Genomic DNA, 21,903 nt, shown 5'->3' with positions numbered 1-21,903 from the left:
TGCAGTAATTATAAATCACTAATTAGGATAATATAGTAATTCACCTAGAAAATATTACTTTTCAAAAAAAAAAGTGAATAAATATACAAAATTCAATAATATTTTTTTTTTCTTCCAAATATCTCACTAATCAAAATTATAAATATTTTTTGTTGTTATTTTCAGTAAATTACCATTGAAACTTTAAATTTGTGTCAGCTTTGGACGATTTATAGTTTTTTGTTTCTTTTGGACAAAAGTGAGTTGAGAATTATCATTTTTTACCTGGGGCATTTGTAGTTATTTTAGGTATATTTAGTAGGCTTAGACAAAATACCCGAACCCGAAAATCCGACCCAAATCCGATCTGAATCCATATCCGAATTTTTAAAATACCCGAATGGATCTAGGATTTATTGGGATCCAAATCCGATGGGTGTTTACCCGAATCCGACCCGAATACTTAAAAAACCCAACTGGGTCTAGAACCCCTTTACCGAAATATCTGAAAATCTGAAATACCTGATCCGAACCTGAACGGGTACCCAAATGCGCAAGGCTAATTTTTGGGTTTAAAAATTGTAGTTTTAAAGATATTTTAGGTAATATTACTCAAAAAAAAAGAAAAAAAGAAGTTAATTCATTTATTTACGTCTAAGGATCACTTTCTCTCTCTCTCGGGCATCACCATCTCTCGTTGCTGTTTCCTGATTAGATTCAACAATGAACGGCGCATTAGGTAACTCCTCCGCATCCGTGAGCGGGGGAGAAGGAGTTGGAGGACCTGCTCCCTTCTTGGTGAAGACCTACGAGATGGTAGATGATTCGTCTACGGACCAGATTGTATCGTGGAGCGCTAACAACAACAGCTTCATCGTTTGGAACCATGCGGAGTTTTCACGCCTTCTTCTTCCAACTTACTTCAAGCACAATAACTTCTCTTCTTTCATCCGTCAGCTCAATACCTATGTTAGTCTTTTTTTTTCCTCTCTCGAATTGACCTAATTTTTGTTGCGCATCGTTTAATTGAAGTTGGGATGTTCAAAATTCGAATTGAGGGTTTTGGAATTATTAGAATGCGTCTAGGATTTTGTGTGAGTTATAGATTGGATTATGGAATTGAGTTTACGGATTAGCAAGAAGATGAAATGTAGCTTAAGTTGAAGGCTTTGTATGTAGCAAGCTAAGAATCTATTAATTGGAATTTTAGAACGCATCTAGGGCTGTGTGATTATAGATTGAATTGTAGAAATGGGTGAATTTATAGGAATTTTATCACCTCCAAGCTCCAATGTTGTCATTGCATCTTAGATGTTTTACCTCTGCCTAAGATATTCATCACGAAGATGAAGTGTAGCTTTAAATTGAAGGCTTTGTATGGACTTTAAGATCAGTTACATTGTTAGCATTCGGATTTTATCTCCTCCAGTGTCATCATGTGATTGGAACTTAGGGACTGTGTTATGGACTTTAAAAGCAGTTACATTGTTAGCATTCAGATTTTATCTCCTCCAGTGTCATCATTTGATTGGAACTTAGGGACTGTTTTAATATTCCTCTTTCTCTGCTTTAGGTTTCTATTAACGGTGAATGTTCTTGTGATTTTGGTTGGTTACAGGGGTTCCGGAAGATTGATCCAGAGAGGTGGGAATTTTTGAATGATGATTTTATTAAGGATAAGAAGCATCTTCTCAAGAATATACATAGAAGGAAACCTATACACAGCCACAGTCATCCACCTACTGCGTCGGCAGATCAAGAAAGAGCAGCGTTGCAAGATCAAATGGACAAGCTTTCACGTGAAAAGGCTGCTATCGAAGCTAAGCTTTTGAAGTTCAAACAACAGAAGGCTGTAGCGAAGCATCAGTTTGAAGAAATGACTGAGCATGTTGATGATATGGAGAAGAGGCAGAAGAAGCTGCTGAATTTCTTGGAAACGGCTATTCGGAATCCTACTTTTGTTAAGAATTTTGGTCGTAAAGTTGAGCAATTGGATATTTCTGCTTACAACAAAAAGCGAAGGCTCCCTCAAGTTGAGCAATCAAAGCCTCCTTCAGAAGATTCTCATCTGGATAATAGCAGTGGTAGCTCGAGACCCGAGTCTGGAAATATTTTCCATCAAAATTTCTCGAATAAATTGCGGCTAGAGCTTTCTCCAGCTATTTCAGATATGAACATGGTTTCACACAGTATACAAAGTTCCAATGAAGAAGGAGGGAGTCCCAAGGGAATACTGTCAGGAAGTGATCCAAAAACTACACTAACCAGAAGAGAAGGCCCACCATTTTCACCTGAAGCACTAGAGCTTGCGGATACCGGGACATGCCCGAGGAGAGTACTTTTAAATGACAATACAAGAGTGGAGACCTTACAGCAGAGGCTAAATTCTTCAGAGGAGACCGATGGTAGCTTTTCATGTCATTTAAATCTGACACTGGCTTCTGCTCCATTACCGGACAAGACAGCTTCACAGATAGCTAAGGCAACTCATAAAAGTCAGGAAATTGGAAGATGTACTGAGTTAAACTTTAAATCAATAGAAACAAATGCAAGTGAGAAAAACCGGGGAAGACAACAAGAGGTTGCTAGCCAAGCAAAAGCAGCTCCTCCAGCAAGAGTGAATGATGTATTCTGGGAACAGTTCCTAACAGAAAGGCCGGGGTCTTCAGAGAATGAGGAGGCAAGTTCGACTTATAGAGGAAACCCATACGAAGAGCAAGAGGACAAAAGAAACGGGAATATAATCTCACGTAATACAAATCATACTAAGCAGCTCACCTTATAAAGTAATTAACCGGTAATACATCCTTAAACCTACTTGTTATCTTGAGACTGCTTGGTGATAAACATGTTAGCCTTCTCGATACTTGCATGATGTTTGGCAACAATTTGGTTGTCTAAGCTAGACTTTGTCGACAATTCTTGTTAAAGAGAACATATGCAGTACCTGTCAAATTTTCCTATTTTGCTTGGAAATCATTCTGCATTGATTAGGAATATATAACGCATGCTAATGTTAACTTGGTTTTGTCAGTAAAGTTTGTTTAAGTTGTCATCGGTTTATGCCAATATATATAATGCTGAAAAATTATCCATTTGTCTTTATGGTTTTCAGGTTACATGAACGAGTATGGTCTTTGGTTTTTGGCACATGTATTGGCTGAGTAAGTAATGAAACGATGGACTGCTGCTATAGCGTCCAAAGCGTAAGTAGCATTCCTTGGTGTAAACACTTGTTATTATTTTATTTTCTACACATGTAATTTGACTGTAAATTAAGTGCATAGGATTCAAATTGAACAAACATTATTCTTACGTCTTCAATTGAACAAGCATTATTCTTACCTTAGAACCGTCGAAGGTAACATCCGCTGAAATGTGTTTCTAATTCTTTTTCTGTTTGGTGTATGTATGTATGTTCTCGAAAGCGTTTTCTTTTATTGGCAACTTGTTGTATTGGGTATCAAAATTTATTTTCTCGAAAGTTTGATACGCATTTTATATCTCTGAGTATCCCGGTTCATGCATTTTCGAATCCCACGAGTTACATATAATCAATGGAACTGGGTGGATGCGGACTTGGTCGCCCCGGGCTTCATTTTCTTAAAAGTATATATGGGGATGCTATTCAAATGTGACGATAGTTTTTTTTTTTTTTTTTTGTCAAGCATGTGACGATAGTTCAAAGATTGGAAATCAAGAAGGAGAAGAACCACCTCGAAGATTCTGAGATTTTGATGATTCGAGAGAAAGTAATACTTTATTTGTTCTTGATTGATTTCCCCAATTGTAAAAACTTAACAGTTACCAACGACAAACCAACTAATTGTACCATAACCGAAATAAAAGGTTTATAAGTAATTAAACCACATACCTAAACCGGGTTTTTTAGATTTTCCTGTAACAGTGTCGTTTCTTATTTTACACTTGAACGGCGTCGTATTAGCTTCTCTCACTCTCCCCCAGGTTTCGTCGTTTCTCACTGAAGAAGAAGAACCCTAAAAGCGTTTTTCTTCAATCGTCGGTCGGCTCTGGGGTTTATCGAAGTCGACATCTGTTTCTGACTCCGCCGTTTCAGAGTTAGTGCTTCCTTCTCTCTCTGTCCAACTCGCCACTTCATTTTTCTGGGTTTCTGACGAATTCCAAATAAAGCTCTAACCTTTTAAATACATAACTAATTTAAGTATTTGAGAATTTTGATATCTTCGAAGTTTTGATTTAGGTAGTGTTATATTCCCCTTGGTTTGATTTTATTGATGATAATCTTTTCCTTTAACTTTTTTTTTGTGGCGTTAATCTCTTTACGTTTACCCTCTAGTGATTTGATTGATTTGCTGTGTTCTTGTACATGATTTATTGAAATTGAGTTTTTTCCTATAAGCAGAGACGTCTCAAGTTTTAAACCTCAAACCCTTTTAAGTGTCAAGTGTGAACAAATGTATCGTTGCAATCAAAATCTCTGTTTGAGCATATGCCTAGTTGCAGTATAGAATAGTGTTTTCAACTCTTGAAATTTCTTAATTCGTGTCATTTTTATTCATGGTTTTTGATGACTACATAATGAAAATGCAGATGGCTAGATGGGATCAGATCTTCTCCTTACCTGTACAAAACCCTGCTTTGCCAGAATTTTGTTCTGCTGATCTTGTTTGGTCAAAGGTTGAAGGTTACCGTGACAATATAGATAGGTTAGCTCTCATCCCGTATACTAGGGTGGATGATTTTGTAAGAGGTGAATCCTTGAATACGGATTGTCCTACGAGTTTTCATGTTGAAGCTAGAAGAAGGAAAGCCAAAGGGAAAAAATATAAGCCAAAGGTTGATGGCATCCTGGAGTATATTCTGTAAGTTACACATTTGTTTTGTATTGGTCACAGCAAGTTAGATCATCTATATGGTTATTTATCGAGTCTACTATCACATCGTCGTTACTTTGTTACTTTATGTTTCGTTTTCTGCATACTTTGTGGTCATCTTTTTCTACTAAAGGGGAAAAGAATTTATATTTTGTTTGTTTCGTGTATGTTTCTGTGTTCCTTTTAATTGTCTCATTCTCTTTTCCTTTATATTTCCCAAGCTTTCTGTATCCATTTTGTTGTTGCACCATATCTGGATAGTCTAAATACTATGATCCTAAATTATTCTCATTGTAGGCCGTATCTGGCTAGCTATTTGGATTTAGATTGTTCATACTACAAAAATTGCCGAGCTATTTAGTTGTCCTCCGCATGCATCTTGTATTGTTAGTCAGTGTGGATTATAATCGTTGGTTATAATTTAGTGTTTTTGTGTGAGTAGGTATTGGTGTTCCTTTGGACCGGATGACAATAGGACAGGCGGAGCTGTACGGCCAAGTAGGAGCACATATGTTGCAAAAAAGAACAATGCAGGCCGACCCAATTCTAAGAGAGGTTGTAGGTGTCACTTCATTGTGAAACGCTTAATGGCAGAACCAACAGTGGCTTTAGTAATTTATAATAATGACAAGCATGTAGATGAAAAAGGGTTGCCCTGCCACGGTCCACAAGACAAAAAAGCGGCCGGAACAAGAGCTATGTTTGCTCCATATATATCCGAAGACCTTAGACTACGTGTATTATCTTTGCTCTATGTGGGTGTCTCTGTGGAGACCATAATGCAAAGGCATAATGAATCAGTCGAAAAACAAGGTGGTCCAAGTAACCGAGATGATTTGTTAACTCATAGATATGTTCGAAGACTTGAGAGGAGTATCCGACGTTCAACATATGAGCTCAATGAGGATGATGATGTCAGCATCAGCATGTGGGTTGAAAGTCATCAAAGTCATGTGTTTTTCTTTGAAGGAATCTCTGATACAGACCCTTTTTCCTTGGGTATCCAAACTGAGTGGCAGTTGCAACAAATGATTCGTTTTGGAAACTGTAGACTTTTGGCTTCAGACTCGAGGTTTGGAACAAATAAACTAAAGGTCAGTTTCTTACAGTTTGAATCAGTAGCTAAATTTGGTATTTATATTATCAGGATGATTCTCAGATCTATGTGTTGCGTTTATTTTCAGTATCCTATCCATAGTCTTGTTGTATTCGACTCTGAGAATAAGGCTATTCCAGTTGCTTGGATAATTGCACCACGGTTTTCCAGTGGAGATGCATATAGATGGATGAGAGCACTTTGTAACCGAGTCTATGCCAAGGATCCCTCCTGGAAGGTGGCTGGGTTCATAGTTGATGATCCTTTTGCTGACATAACAACGATCAGGTTGGTTGCTTCAAAGACCACTTTTTCATTTAAACATATTTTGCATGTTCCTTCCTTCAGTAAAACTGGTAGAGTTTACCACAGCAAAGCAATTGGCTTTGAATGCAGTTAACTTTAAGTACATAAGCAAATATCGACATATTGAATGAAGCTGCCTTTGGTAGTTTCAATATTGGAGCTCTATGTAGCATTATTTGGACAAATTTTCTTGAATGTTACAACCATAAGTCTTGAATACTTGGTTGGACTGGCTAGGTGCAGCTTGACATATTTAGATTATAGGGTTCATCACTTCATCAACAGATACTGAACCATATTGTTCTCGTTTGTTAATAAGAAATTTGGTGTAAGCATATATTTCAGACAAGGAACCAAATTCAACCCTCTATAATATATATATTGAATGATATTGCTTGTGATGTTCTTAGGGATGTATTTCAATGCCCGGTCTTGCTTTCCTTTTGGCGTGTTCGCCATGCATGGCATAAGAACATATTCAAGAGATGTCCAGAAACAGAGACACGCGTTGAGATTTCAAGACATCTTGGGGAGGCTGTAGATAAAATCTGTAGAAGACAAGGAACAGCCACATTGTTTAACAGTTTTGTGGAGGATTTTGTTGGTAGTCCAGAATTTGTGGAGTACTTCAGAGCTGTTTGGTCTCCCAGAATAGGTTATTTTCCGATTCTATCTTTTCATTCCTGTTAACACTCTATCTGCATGGTCATCTAAAATATATTGGTTGGTCTAAAGGTTCATGCACCCTAAGTATCATCAAGTGTATACATGTAATTCTACATTGGTACTTTGCCACTCTACCAGAAATTATTGCAGAGCTTTGACAATATCCCTTGAGAATGACTTTTTTCCCTCTAATATCATAGGAGCTTGGACAAGTGCGTTACAATCTCTTCCCTTGGCAAGCCAAGAGACCTGTGCAGCGATGGAGCTTTACCACTATCAGCTGAAGTGCAGGCTTTTGAATGAGAGGGACTCTGAAGCTTATCAACGTGCTGATTGGTTGGTCGATAAGTTAGGGACAAAAGTACATTCTTACTTCTGGCTTGATGAATATTCTGGAAAAGATAATTTTGCCAGGTACTGGAAAGAGGAATGGGTGAGCGGTTTGACTTCCTTCCGCAAAGCATTGAGTATACCAGATTCTGATGTTGTTATGTCTGGTATGTCTGCAAAAATAAGAGATGAGTGTGAAGGCAACGAAATTCATGTTGTGTGGAATCCAGGGTCACAGTTTGGGGTTTGCAGTTGCAGCTGGGCAGAAAAGGGATACATATGTAAGCACATGATCAAACTTACACAACAGTGTCTTGGAAACAGAGCTTCTAGGCAGTCCGCGAGCCTTCTACAGTATTATCAGACCTTGATTAATCTTCTACACTGCCCACCTCGCGATTCCTTGTTTCGTGATTATGCAGTTTCTTTGGCCGTCTCTGTGGAAAAGCAAATAAACGCACCCGTCAATCTGCAAAAGAGCTATGCTAACGAAGGTAACTTGCAGAAAGAAACTGCTTTCAGTGAACCATCTAATGGAAAATCTCTTGATGAGTATGATTTGCTAGATACACACGAGGGTCAAGGCGAAGTTACTACTGATTTAGATGGTGAGTTGAGTAAATTGCCAATGAGTTGTCTGAGGGCCTGCTCAGAAAATGCAGAAGTCGTTATTTTGGGTTCTGAAATGGAACTCGAACCTTCACCATGTTCAACCAAAGTTGCTACAGAGAATGTTACCTCGACTAGCTGAATGAGGCAGACAACATGAACGAGAATTGTGAAAGAGGTGCGAAAAGGTTGAAAATTTGGGCACCCGAGCAAGGGAGTGTATGAATGATAGTAACTGAGCCGAGCCAAGAACTTAGCAAGTGTTTTCAAGATTTTAGTGAGCAATCGAATGTTGAGCAGACACAAACTGAGACGCAACATTTACCGGGTCTTTGGAGACTTGAGTCACATCCACTTCCTATATATGATGAAGAGGCTCCTTCAAAGAGGAAAAGAATCCGTTGTGCTACAACGTCAATGAGTAAATTTAAGGACGCTTCTGAAATCAACAACAGTCTCAAGTAATACGGTTACGTGTCTTGTACTCAGCTCTGTTGAATAGATTATGAAAGCACCACAACCTCGCTCTGCTCCACTAAGTCTTTGTCAACTCTTCTTTGCCGGAGATGGGACTTATAGAAATGTAAATGGGATCATTATGATTTGTGTAACTGAGTAGGAAGATGAAATAATCGTATTCATCGTTGTTTTTGTCTCAAATTTTCGTGTGAAATTTATTTTATTAATATTTTTTTTTTGGGGCAAAATGAAATAAAATTAATATTAGTCTTTTTCAATGTACGTAAGTTCAAACTTCAAAGCCTAAGCATAAAAGACGATGATATGAAGAAAATTAACCAACCACATTTTTTGCTAGAACACTTTTTGCATCATATTTTCTACTATTTATTTATTGTATGACTATTATACTCTTACTAAAAGCAACAAAAAAATAAAAATATTTTGTCTCCTTTCTCATTCTTCTCTCTCTTCATTTCTTGTCTTTTCTCTTATATTCCTTCTCTTTTTTCCGATGTTTTTTATTAATTATTTAATATATCCAAAACTTTAGATCATAAACCATAATCATAAATTTAATTTTATAGCAATTTTAACAAATGTAGCCAAGTCTGAAGAATTTTTACTAGAAAACATGAAATTGAATAATTTTTGACTCCTTGTATTAGATTCTTTATAAATTTCCAAATTCATTGATGTTGTTTTTAATTGATAAAGAAAGATTTGAGAATTATATCACTGGTTTTTATGCTATAAACACTTGGAAAACCAGAAAGATTGAAACTCTCTAACTAAGTGTTAACTAGAATTGTCCACTTTTTTCTTTCTCTTTTTCTTTTCTTGTTTATTTCTTTCTCTCTTTGTAATCATTTTATTTAATTATTAGGACATATATTTTCAATTTTGTATTTATGAATCATTATAATTTTATTTTTTCTATATTTTAAATTCCATTTTACTATATTTAAAAATGAATAATTGTATTACATATTATCCAATTATATTTTAATATTTGTAAATTATTATGTGGATACTTATTTGTGGATACTTTTTGATGGATACTTATTTGTGGATACGTTTTTGTGAATATTTTTTTTTGTGGATACATAAGAATGCCTAATTAACATAATAATGCATTGCTTCCAATAAGAATGTTTCTCTAATGGTGTCCATTATGTATTGTTTATGTGGACAACATTCTTTACAAAATTGGTGTCCATTAATTTGTATGGAGCGAATTGTATTTGTATCTTAAAAACTAGGTTTGTATAATGAAAATTTGATGTCATCATGTGGATGAGGTGCTATGTATACTGATTAGTTGTACATTATCTATTTATATTTGAATAATTGTTCGCTATTATGTGGATGGTTAACATATCTAGACGAATACTTACTTTTGGATGATCAGAGAAAAATATATGAATACATAATTATCCAATTATAGTTGAATATTTGTTAATTGTTATGTGGATGCTAAAAATGTCTTCTTATGTTGAGACGTATTTGTGGATACTAATGTCTTATTTGTGGATACTTATTCTAAAATCAAATCCACATGGATGATGAGTTATACACGTCCACTGAAAACTACTTGTGTTTTGGTGAAACAATCGTTGTTAACTATCAAACAATTTTAACCTCATCATATCCCCTAAAAAACTAAGCATGAGAGTGTTCATTATATCTATCCTAAACCCTAAACCCTAAACCTCTAAACCCTAAACCCAAAACAAATATATCAAAGAAAGGGAGTAAGATAAACAAATAAAAATTAAGATAATTCACTACTCAAGATTATTCAAATACATATATCAAAGAAAGGGAGTAAGATAAAAAAATAAAAATTATTTGGAAATAGAGAGAGAGAGTTAGAGAGGGTGAAAAAAAAAGATAAATGAAAGAAAATAGAGTGAAAAATAAAAAATAAAAGAAAGATGTGTGTTGAGAAGTAATGTGTTTGGAGAGAAAGAGTTAGAGGGTAAGAAAGTAAAACACTATAAAAAAAGTGTGTGGTGGTGCAAAAGTGTGTTAGAATGCAAATTTTTATAGAAAAGTGTGTTAGAATGTAAATATTCCTATCTTTTTCAGATTTTGATTTCGACCCAACACTTTTTTTAATCTAATAAACGAAACCCCAGATTCACAGAGTGTTACAAAGATTGAAAAGAGATTATACAATTCGAACCAAAACAATTCAAATTTCACTAACAAATTAAAAGAACATATATATGGGTATACAGTTACATAACATAAAGATTCATAAAGATGGCTGGTGAATGAATGGTCAAGAGTCACGCCTGCAACGGTAATGCTTAGAGCAGCCTCTACTATAAGGATTAGACGGCGGAGGAAGACATTGTGTGGAGTAAGATTCGCCACGATTACCACCGTCGCAAGCAGGCTGGTTCCTCCTCAAAGCTCCATACGAAAGCTTCCGTGTCTGCTCCTCCGTCAGCCTCTGGCTTGACCAAGACTCCATAATCACCGTCACTTCCTCTGTCTCCACCACACGGCTGCACTCTGCCACCGATCCATTGCAAAGAGATGATGATGTTTTGGAGGTGACATGCACAAGAAGGCAGACGAAGAAGATGGTGATGGTCAAAAAGATCACAGAGGGTTTTGTCTCCATTTTATTAGAGACGCCAGAAAAATAGAAAAAAGAGAGAAGAAGAGAATGAATTGTGAAGACGAGTCTTTGGTTATATAATAATAAATAAGCATGGAATGCCACATTGAGACGATTTCCTCAGTGTAAAGATAAACTTAGTGGGAGCAGCACTAGGAGGGGCCGCACTTCACCTAACACACTGCTTTACTTATAATTGAGTACGAGTGTATATTAATGTCGCACCACTCTATGTTAATGTAAAACTTATACACTTCGGTTTTTGTTTTACTATAATGATTTTTTTATTTTTTGGTGGTAAAAAGTTTGGATCCGGATTCTTCTTATTGGAAAAGTACTTTTATTAGTAGAGCCAAAACAAAAGGTACTTATGATGACAAACAATGTATACCACCAAACGTTTTAGTAATTTAATAATCATAATTAATCAGTTTTTTTTTTTTTTTTTTTTTTTTTTTGTGAGAGGGTATTTCTTAATTATCTATTGAAATTCTCTGATTCCAAACTTGCTATTTAAGTTGATTTAAAATCTAAATGGTAAGTTTAAGAGTTTTATTTTAACTAGGTTTTGAACCCACGCTACGCGTAGGTATATTTGATATATTTTGATGAAAAATATATATGAATGATGACGGTAGTAAAATATTATCTTAAAATTTAAATTAGTATTAAGGAAAAAGTTAAATTTCATATACACAATTTTTTGAAATATAAAAATCAGTTGTGTTATAAAATCAAATATGATAACAAAAAAATTATGAATTTAACTAGACATCCAGGCGAGGCGAATTAAACTGATAACCTCACATATCCTAAACCATTTCTTTGACCACCAGAAAAACAAAATTATTTTATCATCATGAATTTAACTCATTTTCATATTTAATTGATCGCTATCACCTATGTTTTCGTGTTTTTTATTCATTGTTTTCTTATTCTTCATATTATTTCTTGTCATTTATATTGTCAAATTTTGTGGTAATCGTCATCATTACTTTTACCATCTAGTTCTTCGTTATACTTTTTTTCTTCTTCATCCTCGCCAACTTCTTCACTTTCTTCCACTAAAAAACTTTTTTAGACTATCACACAACTTGTTAATCCATCAAACTCCAAGAACAAAATCATTTCTTTTCTCATAAAAATAAAAATAAGATAAAAAATAAAAAATTCATGAAAAAATATCAATCATGAATTTAACTCGTTTTCATATTTAATTGATCGCTACCACCTATGTTTTCGTGTTTTTTATTCAATGTTTTCTTATTATTCATATTATTTTTTGTCATTTATATTGTCAAATTTTGTGGTAATCGTCATCATTACTTTTACCGTCTGGTTCTTCGCTATACTCTTTTTCTTCTTCATCCTCGCCAATTTCTTCACTTTCTTCCACTAAAAAACCTTTTTTTAGACTATCACACAACTTGTTAATCCATCAAACTCCAAGAACAAAATCATTTCTTTTATCATAAAAATAAAAAATAAGATAAAAAATAAGATAAAAAATAAAAAATTAATGAAAAATATCAACTTATCTATAAAATCATACACAAAAATATGTTTTACTGCTCATAAGAAATAAAAAGCACAAACGTAAATAAATAAGATAATTTATGTTTTACATAAATATTTATAATATTTTAAACTTTTAAAAGGTTTCAAAATATAATTTTTGAACCTTTTAAAAAGTTTCAATATTTCTAATATTTTAAACTTTTAAAATTTAAAAATTATAATATTTAAAAACTTTTAAAAGTTTCAATATTTATAATATTAAAACTTTTTAAATTTAACTTTTTAAATTTTTAAATATTATAATTTATTTTTTTCAAACTTTTTAAAGTTTTAATTTGATCAAATAAAAAACCGGATCAAACCGAATATACTTTTAAACTTGGATGCCTAATAAATCAAGCTTTCCTGTTCATTTGTTGTTGGAAGCATATTAATCTTATTTATACTGGTTCTGAACCATTGTCTAAAAATTTACTAGCCGATGTGGGATATTGTGCATAGTTCTTTTATTTCCATAAATTTAAAATTTTCCTTTTTCTAAAAAATTCTGGAAATTTAAAAAATGTTAATGAATGACATGTCAAATCCTGATTGGTTGTTTAAAATAATTCTTAATATAGAAAATTCTGGAGATTTTAAAAAATGTTAATTAGTGAAGTGTTTAATCACAATTAAAAATTTAAAATTCGATGTGGACGCCTTTAAGAGCTTAGCTCCTACTAGATAATAAATGCCACGGGTTGACAAACGACAGAATCTGCAATGCCAAGTTGCCAACATATGGTAGTTGTTAATCTCAGATTCGGATAAGTGACCAAATTACTAGAACAAAAACTTTCACAAAATTTTAGAATATTTTCAATAATTTTCCGACATATATATGAACCGGAGCCAATATAACTTATGTTTGTGTTGGTACGACAATGTAAACCCAGGTTGCATAGAGTATGCACACTCAACTTATTATAAAATATAGGGTTTTTGAGTTCGAAATTATTTTTATCTGCGGAGAGTTTTTCACTTCAACCATGCAAGGCTCTTCCTCCACCACCGGAAGCTGCCGGAGCCTTCGTGTCATGTTTGAGAGCTCCATAGTTAAGATCCCTCACCTTACTAGTCAACATCATCCTCTCACCACTCGATGATGTCACAATATATTTAGTACCGTACGTGACTACTGGTGCTCCACGAAATGGTACTATATAATCACTATCTTTTTAACATTAAAAGATGCCGGCCGGTACTTAAACCCATACTCTCTTCATGTGTAAGCATGAAACCATAACATGGTAAATTAGTTATTTTTTCGGTTATTAGTAATTTAGTATTCAAAATAACTATATATCGATTGAGCTAGCTATCAATAATAAAGTAAAAATCATTATTTGGTATATATAGAGAAGTACTCTTTGGTGGTGAGTGGATTGGAGTTCGTCAGCCAATAATGACGGCGAGATTGATAAGAAGGATTGTTATGACAATAAACTAACATCTCTGCTCAGAAAAAAGTCTTCTACGGATTAATTACAAAGTGTAATTAACACTCTCATTTTTTCCTTGATATAGCAGAAACTTTTTACGATCATTCTTAAAGATTCGTATATTTATACTCTTTCTTTGTAATAATCTATATAATAATCGCTTAGTTTTGTATGTTAATACATTCTTTGACTTCACTTAACGTAAGGCTCATGTATCTGCCTCGCTGCCGTTGATTCTCACCAGACCAAAGTTCCAAACTATGCTTGTTAAAGTGACTCAGATAGGTTTATTCTTGATATTACATCCTCCTTCATCGACTTTAACTTGTTTATCCCATAAATACTTTTCAAATCAGATAGGTTTCCGTACGTTAGAATTCTGAATATAATGTCCTTTTAATTAAAAAAATAATAATTTGGATTAAAGAAAGGGAATAACTTGTGTATAAAACATTCTTAAGAAAAATTGATATACTTTTCTTTCTTTCGACAAAAAAAGCTTAAGAAAATAGATAGTTAAATGGGTGTGTTTAGTTATAAGAAGTGAAGTATCGGATGAATAACTATGCAATGGCATGATTAGTAATTTGGTAGTTTTTGGAATGACCAATAAAGGAGGTCAAAGTTGTGAAACAGTGTTTTGTGTGGATTTGTCTAATTGTAAATAGTGAATGTATTACTTTGACAATTAAGTTTGAAAAACGTACTAAATTTCCAATTGTCTCTTAGTACGTTTTGAAAACTTAATAGGATAAGTAGTACAATTACTATTCAAAATTGGCATATTAGTATAAAAGAGTTTTTGTGTAATAGCTCTAGTGAGAGAATGGAGTAATGTGAGGCATGAGTAATTTGGTTGAAATTACATATAGGGACTGCTATATTAGTGTGTGAGAGGAAAAATTTAGTTATTTTTTATTTACTTTTTCCCCCTTTTCTTGATTTTTCAAATAATTGTTAAGATAATTTTTTTTAGAAAATTTCTTAAATACAAAAAAAGAAAATATTTTTTTATTTACAATTTGATATGAATTTTGTTTACTATTTTTCAAATATATTCTATTATCCGTACACTATTTTAAGTGTACATATGTTTATACACCTTATTAAGTGTACAAATGTCTGTACACATTATTAAATGTACAGATTAAACAAATTACATCTGTACACTTGATAATGTGTACAGACATTTGTACAATTAATAAGGTGTACAAATACAAAATTTGCATTAAATATATTTAAAATCATCAAACAAAATGCATCTTAAATTATAAAGAAAAAAATGTTGATTTTTATGTATCTGAATTTTTTGGAAAAACAAATTTAAATTGATATATATTTTAGTTATAAGAAGTGAAGGGTAGTGTAGAAAAAAAATAATAATAAAAAAAATAAAAAGAAGAATCGGATGAATAACTATGCAATGGCATGATTAGTAATTTGGTAGTTTTTGGAATGACAAATAAGGTAGGTCAAAGTTGTGAAACAGTGTTTTGTGTGTATTTGTCTAATTGTAAATAGTGAATGTATTACTTTGACAATTAAGTTTGAAAAACGTACTAAATTTCCAATTGCCTCTAGTTAAATTATGTGCAAAGTTCGTTGGAGACTTGGGCTGTTATGCCCTAGCCTCTCCTTTTATACTCCCTCTTGAAGATTATTTGGGCTGTTATGCCTCGGCCCACAAATTAACTCTGCCATGAAATCACTCAATGAATCTGTTATGGTACATCAAATATTATTCCCCTTTTTAATCTTAAGTGCATTAATCACATTAAACACAGGTTCCTAAAAAACACAGATTCTTCACCCCTTTAAAGGAAGCTGAATATGTTCATGAACCAAAAACATCAGATACACACAACCACGAACAGTGAACATGAAAGCACCAAGATCGAGACATAACACATGTGAGCAACATCAATTTTTTTTTTTTTAACTAAAGAAAATCAAAAACAGATCAAAGTACTAACCATACCTTTGCTGTGTCAACCACTTGTTCAGAACATTTGCCAGCAGCTATCACAACCTCTTGAATTGTTGAAAATCAGAGACTTGATGCAAGTGAGTAGTCTTTCACACTGTCATGCCTTTACTCTGCAATCCAACCCAACATGTTAAGACAGCTGGAGATTCTCTCTTTGAAGAGCACACACACACTTTTTTTTTTTTTTAAATATATGTGTCTCAGAAGGCTGTTAGCTGTTTCACTGACATGAACACAGTGACATCATGATCATGCCAATCACTGATATCATACTTGTCCCCAAACCGAGTTTTTCCACTTGAGGATCTACTTGTGTGTCTCTTCACAGCTCTTTGACTTCCTTAAAACATGACAACATTTGACAGGATGAATAGACCGGCATGACAAACAGCTATTTCTCACAGTTGCTTTCAAAGTGTTGATCTTCTATGTATTCTAGGATTTCCATGATCTGTCCTAGCACATGTTCTTGTCTCTGATCAACACATCTTAGGTAAAGCAGGTTAGAACTCACAAACACCAATGGACTTCCTCAGATTTACAAATCTGTTGAAGTCCAGAGGCTTGGTAAACAAATCAGCTAACTGTAAATCAGTGCTCACATGGTCAATCTCGATTAGTTTCGCCTCAACTAGTTCACGAACAAAGTGGTGTCTAATATCTATATGTTTGGTTCGTGAATGTTGAACAAGATTCTTTGAAATATTAATTGCACTCAAGTTATCACAATGAATTAAAAGAGTATCAGAATCCATACCATAATCCGAGGCCATTTGTCGCATCCACAGAAGTGTGTGCAACAGCTTCCTAGCGCAATGTACTCAGCTTCAGCAGTTGATAGAGAGACATTGTTTTGTTTTTTGCTGTGCCATGAGATCAGATTGTTGCCCATAAAGAAGCAACCTCCACTTGTGCTACGACGATTATCCACAGAACCTGTCCAGTCAGCATCACAGTATCCGCTCAAACCGGTGTTTGTATCCTTGGTATAATAGATGCCAAAGTCCAATGTGCCTTTGATGTACTTGATGATCTTCTTTACAGCTAGTAAATGCGACATCTTGGGCTTGGCTTGATAGCGTGCACATATCCCTACTGACAGACATATGTCTGGCCGAATAGCAGTCAAATACAACAGACTTCCAATCATCCCTCTGTATAGTCTCTCATCTACATCTTCCCCTTCGTCGTCCTTGGAATGTTTGTCATTTTCTCCCATTGGGATCTTTGCTTCTTTACTCTTATCCAAGCCAAAACGTTGTACAAGCTCCTTAGCATAAGTGCTTTGAGATACAAAGATCCCATCAGCTGATTGTTCAACTTGCAATCCCAAAAAGTATCTTAACTCTCCCACCATACTCATTTCGAATTCCTGAGGCATGCTTTCCACAAACTGTTTTACAAGAGGCTGACACGTGGAACCAAAGACAATATCATCCACATAGATCTGAATAAACATGAAATTGTTGTTGCTGTTGAGAACAAACAACGTTTTGTCAACACTCCCTCGATTGTATCCGTGATCCATCAGAAACGTAGTCAATCTCTCATACCATGCTCGTGGTGCCTACTTTAGACCATACAGGGCTTTCTTCAGTCGATAAACATGCTCAGGGTGCTGTGAATTCTCAAAGCCTTTTGGTTGCTCAACATAATCCTCCTCTTGTAGTATTCCATTTAGAAATGCACTCTTAACATCCTTTTGATGCAAAGTGAACTTAAGAGCGCTGCCATACCGAACATAAACCTGATTGACTCCAACCTTGCCACCAGAGCAAAGGTTTCATCAAAGTTAATTCCCTCAATTCGAGAATAGCCTTGAGCTACCAACCGTGCTTTGTTTCTCACAATGCAGCCACTAGCATCACTCTTATTCTTGAATATCCACTTAGTTCCTACGACGTTGACATCAGCAGGACGATGAGTGAGTTCCCAAACATCACTTCTTTCAAATTGTTCCAACTCATCTTGCATAGCAGCAACCCAGAACTCATCACGAAGCGCCTCCTTGTGATTCTTAGGCTCAATGGAAGAGACAAAACATGCAAATTGCACTACATCAGAGTCTTGAGAGACAGACTCCGGAACGACAACCTTTTGTTTCTTCCTAGCCAACTGAGCAAAATCAATCTCCTTTCCTTTGGTAACTCAACCCCCCTGAATCGCACCTATAACAACAGTAGAGGAGTGATTCCTATGAACCTGAGAAGGCACCAGATCTAAAGCAGATGGTGATACAGGCCTTTCAGGGACAACAAGACTGACAGCTTCTTGTATAGACTTCTCAGCATCAGTTACCAGGTCTGTGTCGGAGACAATAGGCACCAATGCCACTCGCAGGAAGGAGGTATCGTCAAACACTACATTGACAGTCTCCTTAATGGATCTCAGACGTTTGTTGTTGACGCGAAAGGCAGTGTTATGTCCGGAATAACCCAGAAAGATATCTTCATCACTCTTAGAGTCAAACGTACCCAACTGATCCTTATCATTTAGAATATAACACAGGCATCCAAACACATGGAAATAGTGTACAGTTAGAGACTTCCTTTTCCAAAGCTCATAGGGAGTCTTGCTGGTCCCTGGGCGAACATGCACACGATTGATGATGTAGCAGGCTGTGTTAACAGCTTCATCCCAGAACCAATGAGGCACTTGATTTCCATGTAGCATAGCTTTTGCCATTTCTTGCAGCGTTCTGTTCTTACGTTCAACAACACCATTCTGTTCCGGCGTTCTTGGTGCAGAGTACTGATGAGTAATGCCTTGATGTCCACAGAATTTCTCAAACTTGTCGTTTTGAAACTCATCACCATGATCACTTCGAATGGTCTCAATGGAACACTTCTCACTCTTAATCTGTAGGGCAAGGATACGAAAACATTCAAGAGTGTCAGATTTATCACGAAGAAACCTTACCCAGGTGTAGCGAGTGTAGTCATCCACCATTACGAAAATGAATCGTCGACCAGAAATGCTCTGAACTTGTATAGGCCCCATCAGATCCATGTGAACCAACTATAAAGCATGATTTGTGCGAATATCTGTCAGAGACCCATGGGATGCTTTGATTTGTTTTCCCTTGTTGCATGGACCACATACAAAGTGTTGATCACCCTTCAGCTTTGACAGTCCTCGCACAACTTCTTGGTTTGCCAATTTCAACATCGTGCGCACATTCAAATGACCAAGTTTCTGATGCCACAGCTCTGTGTCTAACTCAAAGGTGGCATTAAAGCACGACATTTCTGATTTCCACATATAGCAATTATTCCTAGATCGTTTACCTCTGAGTCTGACAGACCCTTGTTGATCAACAGCTTTGCAGTCCTTCCTGGTGAAGGTAACATCTAAGCCCTCATCACACAATTGACTGACACTGATCAGATTAGCCTTCAATCCATCTACTAGGAACACATCATTCAACTGGGGTTGAGTGTCACCACCGGTTGTACCTTTTCATCGAATTTTCCCTTTTGCTCCATCTCCAAACGTAACTCTTCCAACAGCAACATCTTCTACGTGAGACAAATTGTCAAGCGCCCCTGTCATATGTCTGGAACATCCGCTGTCAAAATACCACTTGGCCTGATCAACTTCAGTTTTATATGCTGTGTATGCAACATGACAGTAGAGATCATCTTTTCTGACATACCCTTGCTGAACTCTTCTAACAGCTGGGTAGAAGCTGCCATTTTGCACTAGGTTTGTCACACGATTCTGAAACTTGAAACACTGGGCCTTGAAGTGATTTAGATGACCATAGTACCAGCATCCTCTTCTCCTGATAAGACCAACAGGTCGCTGAGCAGCCTGGGAATAGCTCTGTTGACCATATGTTTGCCTCATTGGTACCTCACGCTGCACAAACATCTGCATGGAATGCAGATTTACCTTAGGAATCTGACAATGACGTCCATTTGGTGCAACAAGTTGTGCTTTGGGTTTTGGTTCAGGGTTCTGCCCTTTAACAAACTGTGTGGACTTGTCAGAGTTGATTCCCTGATAACCCAGACCCCACTTTGCAGTGCTTGATTGTCCAGTATTGAGCAAGAAGTCCAGATCTTTAGTTCCTTTACTCAGCATCCTGATGCTTTTCAGCTGTTCTTCCAATTGCTTCTCAAGACGCAGATACTTGGCTTTTTCTTCACTTAGTTCCTTAGCCAACAATGCAATGTTCATCTGAAGCGTATCTCTCTCGGCAGACAACTCACTGTTATCTTGAGTCTTTTGCACAATGGTCTGAATAAGAAGACTTATCTGATCTTCCAACGACAAACCTGCCTCTTCCCCATCTGAGTCCGACTCAATTGTCTTGTCAATGTCTTCTTTCAACAACAGAACTCCATCTTCTTCATCTTCCTCGATTACTCCCAGCAGAGCCACAAAATTGTTCAGAATTTCACCTTTGTTATCTTCTTCATCAGAATCACTTTCACTCCATGTGATGTAGGACTTCTGATTACATCCTTGGGAGGGGCAATCAGTCTTGGTATGACCAAAACCCTTGCATCCATAGCATTGTAGAGAGTGCTTCCGTTTTTTGTTTGGACACTCAGCCTTGTAATGACCATATCCTTCACACTCAGCACATTGACGTTCTGACTTATCATTCTTCTTGAAGCCCTTGACAGGATCTACACTTGCAAGTGAGGGAGTTCCCTTCCACTGACCTATTTCCATCTTGCGAAAATACTTCTTAACCAACAGACCAACCTTTTCTTCGTCTTTAAGCTCCTGCGATTCAACAAGCTTCTGTTCTTCTGCAGCTTTAAGAGCAAATGACTTAGCATTCATTTTCTCTTTCTTCTTTAGTTGCATCTCAAACGCCTGCATTATCCCAACAACTTGATTGTACTTGAGTTCGTCTGAATTCAAAGACACATCAATAGCAGATCTGTGCGGCTGAAACTTGTCAGGTAGACTTCTGAGAAATTTCTTGACCAGCTTCATGTCCTTGTATCGTTTACCCAAAACAACAGATTCTTGAACAATACCACTCAACCAACTATTGTAATCCGCCACAGATTTGGTTTCAGTCATTTGAAGATTCTCAAAATCAGATGCAAGATTGTCCAACCTCGTGCGCCTAACTCGAGTAGTTCCTTCGAATGTGACTACAAGAATGTCCCAAGCCTCTTTAGCCGACACACAACCTTGAACTTGATTGAAGATATCTCTTGGCAGAGATTTGAAGATGACTGACATGACCTGCGAATTGTGCTTGGCTTCAGCCTTTTCTTCATCAGTCCACTTCTTTCTATGTTTTTGCACCAATTCACCATCTTCATTCTTCTCACCTGTTGAAAAAGATATCAGACTTTCATCAGGTGTCCGCTCTGATACCAATTGTAAAGGTATAGAGATAACACAACACACAAAAACTACACTTGGAACGCGCCAAACAAACGCTTTGAATCAATCTTATAAAGACCCTCGTTTCTTACAAGACTTGAAAAACAAAGCTCACTCTCCTATCTATCTAAGACCACCCTGTGTAGATCTAAAAGAGTATACCACCCACACTCACCTTCAAAGCTTTTGTACTTGCTTGAAGGTTTACAAAAAAACTCACAACTTTATCCCACGAGTGCTAACTCTTTTTGCGGCTAACCCTCGTCATTTTATAACCTCACACACACGATCTCTAACCTAGATCTTGTGTATCCTAACTAAAAGGAAATATTCCTTATCCCTAAGTGAATATCTTCCCTTATCCCAACTAATCAAATATATTCTCAATATCTTCGAGTATATCTTGATCTCTTCTTCCTTCCTTCTCACGCACCTTGTCATTATGTCCACAATATTTCTCCACGTCAGCACGTCACGCCACGTCAGCATATCAGCCCTATGAGACACTTCATAACTGCCAGTTCCTTTCATAGCTCTGTTACATTTTCAATATCCTTTTCATGTAAATAAGAATAACTTAATTTATAAAAGGTATATATATATATATGAAAGCTCTCTCTATTTGTGAA

General features: G+C 35.8%; 3 protein-coding genes and 1 pseudogene across 4 annotated transcripts; 2 read left to right on the top strand and 2 right to left on the bottom strand.

The window, feature by feature from the left end:
* The first annotated feature begins 518 nt into the window (after positions 1–518).
* On the top strand, positions 519–3,326 carry LOC104719060 (heat stress transcription factor A-5). The gene is made up of 3 exons (XM_010436905.3): positions 519–948; positions 1,598–2,776; positions 3,095–3,326. Exons 1-2 carry the CDS (start codon positions 703–705, stop codon positions 2,762–2,764), a joined length of 1,413 nt encoding a protein of 470 aa, XP_010435207.2. The 5' UTR covers positions 519–702; the 3' UTR covers positions 2,765–2,776; positions 3,095–3,326.
* Positions 3,327–3,908: 582 nt separating this feature from the next.
* On the top strand, positions 3,909–8,236 carry LOC104719059 (uncharacterized; annotated as a pseudogene). Its single transcript, XR_015568633.1, has 6 exons — positions 3,909–4,058; positions 4,552–4,823; positions 5,278–5,929; positions 6,020–6,219; positions 6,648–6,892; positions 7,104–8,236. The product of XR_015568633.1 is annotated as an uncharacterized LOC104719059 (transcript).
* A 2,163-nt stretch (positions 8,237–10,399) lies between these two features.
* Positions 10,400–11,033, bottom strand: LOC104719057 (protein RALF-like 32). Its single transcript, XM_010436903.3, has one exon. The coding sequence runs from the start codon at positions 10,934–10,936 to the stop codon at positions 10,589–10,591; it is 348 nt and encodes a 115-aa protein (XP_010435205.1). The 5' UTR covers positions 10,937–11,033; the 3' UTR covers positions 10,400–10,588.
* An 8,345-nt stretch (positions 11,034–19,378) lies between these two features.
* Positions 19,379–21,805, bottom strand: LOC147936130 (uncharacterized). The gene is made up of 3 exons (XM_087468603.1): positions 21,708–21,805; positions 21,450–21,469; positions 19,379–21,258 (listed from the first exon to the last, which is right to left on the bottom strand). The coding sequence occupies exons 1-3, from the start codon at positions 21,803–21,805 to the stop codon at positions 19,379–19,381; spliced, it is 1,998 nt and encodes a 665-aa protein (XP_087324729.1).
* Between the last annotated feature and the right edge of the window lie 98 nt (positions 21,806–21,903).

Source organism: Camelina sativa, chromosome 10, assembly GCF_030686135.1.
Source record: "Camelina sativa cultivar CO46 ecotype springtype chromosome 10, ASM3068613v1".
In the NCBI taxonomy this organism is placed as follows: Eukaryota; Viridiplantae; Streptophyta; class Magnoliopsida; order Brassicales; family Brassicaceae; genus Camelina; species Camelina sativa.
This window is presented reverse-complemented; position numbering and strand designations above follow the sequence as displayed.